Source organism: Manacus vitellinus, unplaced genomic scaffold (genome assembly GCF_001715985.3).
Source record: "Manacus vitellinus isolate BGI_N305 unplaced genomic scaffold, ASM171598v3 scaffold_46_pilon, whole genome shotgun sequence".
Lineage (NCBI taxonomy): Eukaryota > Metazoa > Chordata > Aves > Passeriformes > Pipridae > Manacus > Manacus vitellinus.
The window spans coordinates 2,693,712-2,700,431 of NW_021940578.1; the positions used below are offsets into that span (position 1 = coordinate 2,693,712).

The window sequence follows — 6,720 nt, forward strand, 5'->3', positions numbered from 1 at the left end:
CGCGACCCACGGTCGCGATCCTCGGCCAGCGCCGCCAGCACGGGGGGGAAACTGAGGCAGGACGGGGGTGACAGTCCCCGGTGCCAGCGCACAGCCCGGGCCGGCTCGGCCTTTGCAAGGCAAATACGGGCAATGTTCTTGCCCACGGTGCGGTTGTTATTAATGTTATTTTATCCACGTGGGATGGGGGACACGGAAAATCCCGTGGAGAAAGCGGTGACCACCTGCTTTTTGTAATAAAAATACAACGCAACAAACAAGCTCTGTGAAACCCAGCAGACTCGTGTGGCTTTTTCAGAGAATCATTAAGGCTGGAAAAGACTTCCAAGATCAAGTCCAACCTTCAACCAAATACCACCATGCCAATTACACCATATCCCGAAGTGCCACATCCCCTTGCTTTCCATCCAGGGATGGTGACTCCACCACTTCTCCAGGGAGACTCTTCCAATACTTATCCACTCTTTCAGTGAACAAATTTTTCCTAATATAAGTATTTTTGCTCTCTACAGCCCATGCTGCACTATTACCTGCCTTCACCCTGCTGCCTGAGCTGCCTGTTTCCAAGCCCTCCACATCAGACCCACTTTTTTGAAGTTATTCACACCAAAGATGTAAGAATGGGCAGAAGCACTTTGGGTTTATAAATCTGTGCCTCTTTGCTGTTATTCTCTCTAGATGAACACTGCCCAGACAGCCCAGGGATGGTTTACAGGCAGGCCCAGCACACTGCTGGCACACACCTCTCACTGTGCCCAGGAGGGTAACACTTGCACAAAGATCAGAAAACACAATCCAAGACAAAAAAAATCATCAATATTCCATTTTACAACAGCTCATGGCATGCAAAGCCTCTGCCAGCCACCCTGAACACACCTCCCCCGCCCTACAGCAGCATCATCTCAGGCATGGGGAAACTGAGGCACACCCCATGTCCACGGGCCTTGACGATTTTGGGCCTTGACTATAGCCACGGGAGGAGTGAGCTGCCCCAGCTAGGAGGGGATGCAGCCACAGCCACCTCATACACCCAGGTCAATAAACCAGGTCATCACCCACTCTGTGACCCTCTGGGCCCCACGCTGTGCTGCCGGGCATTGCCCCCTCCCTATCCTGCTGCTTCCTCGCCAGCACCTTTGGAAGGGGAAGGGAGTTGGTTTTGTTGTGCAACAAGCCCTGGTTCTCATTGCAACAGGCTGGCAGTGCCATGCAGCCCGGGGCATGGCACAGCACTGCCCCCAGCACCGCTGCCAGCTGTGCGATGCCCCCGTCGCCCCAGCCCCTGCCATCACCCACCTCGGCTCCTGGAACCCCAGGAAGGATCTGCATCACCTCCCATCGCTCCCTGTTTGCACAACTCCCCTCCCCGGGGATCAAGTCGGAGCGAGCCCATTGCCGATTCAGCTCAGGATGCAGCGGGAACGCTGCCACGGCCACGGGAGCAAGGAATCACTGCCAGCTTTGGGAGCACCTGCAGGTTTAATCCTGCTCTGTGTGTGCAAATCCTTGCTCCCCAGAGCAAAGGTACCCGTGGCCCTGGTGTGACGTGCCAGGGCACAGGAAGGTGCTGAGTCGCAGTGCCGAGAACCAAAGCAGAGGGAGGAGGTTCTCCACGTCACGGGCATTGCACAAGCCCCAGGCTCCCCAGGAGCAGCTCCTCGGAGCCTCCTCCCTGGCAGAGGAGCCCGCTGAGTGAGTGGGAATGCTGGGCTGGGCTCTACCTGACTTCTGCTGACTAATGGTGGCCCAGCAGCGTCATCCACACCCACAGCAGCCGTCAGTGCAGCCAGACAGAGCAGCACTGCTGCTCTTTGACCCACCAATGCCACCCGCAGGGATTCCCAGGCGGTTAACAATCTCTTTGGAAGGCACACGGAAGAATGGTGCTGGTTAAGTAAAAGATGGCACGTGCCTCAGCCAGGTCTGTGTGGTGCTGCTGGGCTCTGGGCATTGAGTGTGTCTCTGTGTTAAACTGGAGTTGGGGTCTGGGTCTCCTCTCCTTGCTCTGGATCAAGCCATAACTCTGGATCTGGTGGTGATCCCTGGCCCTTATCCAGGAGGAAGGCATGGCTGGGGGGGTATTTCTGTCGATCCTGGCTGCCACTAGTGCTGGGAAAGGGACAGGTGCCAGTGTCAGTGCAGGAGATCTGTCCCTTTATTCCAAACCGGCCAACCTCCTTCAACCCTCCCTAGCCAAGACCCTTCTGCAGGGCCAGGAGGGACCCTTCCCACCCAGGCCTGGATCAGAAGGTCTCTTCAGGCTGATTCAAATCATTCAGCCTCCACTGGAGGCCAAATCTGTATCACGTGTCCCATCTCCAGCTTCCTGGGCCTGGAGGTCCCACTCCGGAGGTCACGGCTCTGAAGCAAGTCAGCTACAGGCAGTCACAGCCAAAAAATGTCCCAAATCCTTCAAGATCAGGCTGAAAATCCCAACCATCATCCCCAAGGGTCAGGCCCACCAGAGACTGGTAACAGAGAGTCAAGTTGGAGTCAAAAAGTTGTCAAGCCCTGGCACAGGCTGCCCAGTGGTGGAATCACTATCCCTGGAGGGATTTAACAGACCTGTAGATGTGACACTTGGGGACATGTTTTAGTGGTGGCCTTGGCAGTGCTGGGGGAATGGTTGGACTCAATGAGCTTAGAGGGCTTTTCCAATCTGAATGATTCTGTGATTCTATGAAAAATCACTTCAACTTCAGCATTGTGACTCCAAAGGGAACTGATCTCCCTGCAACACATAATAGTAGTTGGTAGCTGATTAAATGCAGCTTGAGCACATGGATGAGCTGTACATCACTGCCCTGGAGGCACCAACACCTGCAGTGACTGCTGAATAACCTCAACCCTGCCAGAAGAATCTCTGCAGAAGGTCAGTGATGCATCCGTGTACCTTCAGATTGGAGCTGGTCCGTGCAGAGCCAGGACCTGGAGAACAAGCTGTCCACAAAACCCACCAGAAACATAAAAATCTGGAGACCTCATATGAGGTCTGCAGCAAAATGCCACCTAATTCCAGGAAAACTTACCAACCCCTCTCCCCCATGCCCACGGAAACCCCCTTCTCCACCCCCGTCTCTCGCAAAATAAAGATAACGGAGCGAGGAGATGTTTCGAAACAGAGCCGATTTCTTTTTTTCCCCCTGGTTTTCCTCTCAAGGAAAACTCCTCTCGAAAAAAATGACAGATTTTGATCAAACACTTCACTCACGGCAAATTGGCGTTGTCACCGAGGAGAGCGCTCGGCTGGGAATTTTGGAGGCGCTTCGGGAACCTCCGCCTGCTTTTTGCCGAGTCAAAAACCCGACGGTGGCGAGGCTGGAGAACGTAACGTGTGAGGCAGGGATTAATTAACATCGATCTGGCTCCAGAACCAGAGGCAGGGAGAGTAATTTTCATTCAGGAACTTGGCACCGTTTAGCACCTCCTCCTCCTCCTCCGGCGCTGCCGGAGTATTTTAAGCTCCTGAAAATCGCACGTGCATCGCCCAGAGTTTTTGTAGTGATTAATTAAAACCTCAACAGAGAGAAAAATCCTAATTTTTTATTATGCCCCTACCCAGGCCATACTCAGAGACTTCCCCCTTCTTCAAAATAGCGCTGCAAAAGCTGTTTACTGTGTAAAGAGTCAAAAAAAGGGGCAAACATCATCATGTGGGTTCCAATCTCACTTGGTACAACTTCCTGAGCTCATCACAAGTTATTTCTATTGTCTTTTTAATTTTATCATGACAATTATAGTTATCAGCACAGACATTTTATGCCTAACTTCTGGGTTCTGTACAATACCTTCATTCAAATGCTAAAAGGCTGTAATGAGACTGAGATAATGGCCCACAAATATAAATGATACAGATCAGAATAGGAGGAATTTGGTTAAAAAGGAAAACAAATAGAAATTATCCATCCTAATTAGCATTCAAAGACAGTAACTGGGGGAGGGGGGGGAATGATGTGTAATGGAGAGGGTTGCTCCACCTGGTACCTGAACCCCAAGAGAACCTGCTGTGCTGCTGTCACATCTGGATCCAGTGGCAAATGTCACAGACCCTTTCCCACCCTTCCCAGCTTCGTCAGCACTAACGAGGTGAGGGATGGCAGCGACAGCAGGACATTTGTGGCTGTGGAGGGGACAGGGTGGGCATCGATCAGCCAAACGTGAGTTCTGCGAGAGCCCTGAACCGCTGAACCCCACCAGAATCAATATTTTCCTTTTTAAACCAACGCTGGGGGGAAAAAGCACATCTCATATGGATTCAGTGTTATTCTGGGTTTTACATTATTCATTGAACCTCATCCCATGTCATGCTGCAGTGAATATATTACCATATATGATGACAAAAAATTACACCACTCCTGCAAACACACGATAGAGCACCAGGCCGGGCTGCCAAAGGAGCCGCTCGCTCTGCAGTCGCTCATTAGCAACCTGTAATTAAGTTGCTGTACACTGAGGTTGTGCCTGTGCCACCAGCCACTTCGTGGGGAGAGAGGAGCAAAATAATAACAATAATAATTATAAAGCGAAAAATAATAATAAATCAGGCAGCAACACAGCCCGGAGCTGTGCTGCGGGTCTCGAACTTCGGGAAACGTTTCCTGGTTGAAGCCTTATCTCACCCACAGCACATCCAGGGACGTCACTGCAAGGCCACCAAGGGCCACCATGTCCCCAGAGCCACTCAGCTCAGCCCACCCCAGCAGGGACCATGGGGGCACTGGCAGGGAAGGAGCTCCATGCAGAGAAATAACAGGGAAAATTGGGAGCCTGCCTGGAAAAGTTAATGATTTATCCCCACATATAAATGTGCTGCTATTTCTAAAAATGCCTTTTCACCCTCAATGCCACGTGTGATTGGGATGGGGCTGTAGGTGGGCAGCTCCACTCTGAGTTTGGCTCCTATCTTTATAACCAGACACTACTGCCTTTTTAAAATTATTTTTCTAGCAGCTGCCCTATAGCTTCCAGAAAGTTTCAAATAAGCAATTTTAATGATCTCTTTTCATTAACCACTCCATCCATATATATAACTATATATATGTATATTAGGGAATTCAGTGTAGAAAACAGCTTTTTATGACACCTGCACAACCTGCCACGTTCACCAACACGACCAAAACTTACCCAAACCCCATTTCTTTGCACCCAAAACCTGCTGCTCACCGGGCAAGAGACTTGCTCACGTGCACAGACTCCAAATGATGCTAAAATACAATTTTTGGTTGCTTGCAGGAATTGCAAAGGGAAAAATAAGTGGGAATAAAGTCTGGCTGGGCTCTGCAAGGCAGGTTAGGAAAGCCTGGGGGAGCTGCAGGGATCAATGACCCCGTGAGCCCAGACCCATCCCATTCCCCTCCTGTCCACTGCCTGTATCAACAGAATATTTATAAATCAATTGAAAGCAATTAATCAGCTGGAGGAAGATAAGGGATAATGAAGAAAAGAGATTAGCTGGTGATGCACAAACAGGGCTCCTCCGGGGAGGAACTGCTGTGGTTGGAAGCCTCCTCTGCAAAGCCTATTAGCTCCACTTAAAAAAGAAATTTAAAAGAGGCAACCTGAATAATTAAAAGGAAGAGTTAATGGTTCGTGCTAACAGCTTCTAAAAACCTGCAGCAGCCATGGCTGGTAAGCAGAGGGGCCTGCAGATAAACCACTGCTCCACGCCGGGGAGGGATGCTCGGCCACAGCTGGATCCCTGCATCCCTGCATCCCCCTGGTGTGATGGAGCCAGGAAGGCTCACGTGGACACTGGGAGCTGCAGCATCCTGCTGGGTTCACTTAAGTGACCAATGCCTTCAAGCTGAGTTATAAATAATAACAGAGAAATGAGTCCAGGACTTGAGGGGAAGCCTCCAGGGATGTGAGTCCTGATATTACCCACTGGACGTATCCTGTGGTAGCATTCCAGTCACCAACCCGCTCCTTGTTGGCTAAGCCAGGGCTAAATATACTGCTGGGTTGATCCTCAACTAAAAAAATTAACCTCTGGGCAGAGCAGTCAACATTTTTGCCATTTTCTGTATGTTTTCCTACTGATTTTCCCACCCTAATCCTTCCACACCAAACTCTGGAAAGGGGAGGCTCAGGGCAGGACCAGGAGCGCTTTCCTTGTCCTTATTGCTGCTGTTAATTATGTATTTCACACCTCAGAACATGCCAACACCAGGGCTGGGCTTAATCCAGTCCACAGGACCAGCACCACCACCAAGAACTGGGGGCTTTTGGCTAAATTAACATCCCCAAGCTGCCACTTTGCTTTTGAGGAGCACCCAAAAAATGCCCCATCCCACAGCTCAGACCTGCATCCTGTGGGAAAATTTCCAGGGGTGCCTACAGGGAATTTTTGGGGAAATTTTCAGCCTCCTCCAGTGCTGTGAGATCCCACCTGAGAGCTGGCACCCAGGTGGCATCTTAATCAGGAAGAGCCACCAATTGAGAGGCTAAAGACTGAATTTCAGTGCAATACTTGCCTTTTTCAAGCAATACTCAATGAAATTGTCAGGCCAGGGCTGGAGCTCACAGGTTTTTTTCGTCAGCATCTCCCCACCTTCCTTGCCAACTTGCAAGGCAGCAGTTTAACCTTCAAGGTAAAACTCTAATTCATTTAGTAACAGCCCTTATCTACAGGCTGGGGGCAGAATAATTCCACGGAGAACAATATAGAATAGATAAAAATAACTGCACTGCAGCATGGAGCAGGGCAGGAGGAGCAGCTTC

General features: G+C 50.5%; 1 protein-coding gene across 1 annotated transcript in view; it reads right to left on the reverse strand.

Annotated features, from left to right (window-relative positions):
• LOC103762050 (kazrin) overlaps positions 1-1,345 on the reverse strand; it is a 19,108-nt gene extending 17,763 nt beyond the window's left edge. The window contains exon 1 of the mRNA XM_018079397.2: positions 1,297-1,345. Within this exon, the coding sequence (XP_017934886.1) occupies positions 1,297-1,339 (43 nt within the window). The 5' untranslated portion in view covers positions 1,340-1,345. The remainder of the gene's footprint in view (positions 1-1,296) is intronic.
• Between the last annotated feature and the right edge of the window lie 5,375 nt (positions 1,346-6,720).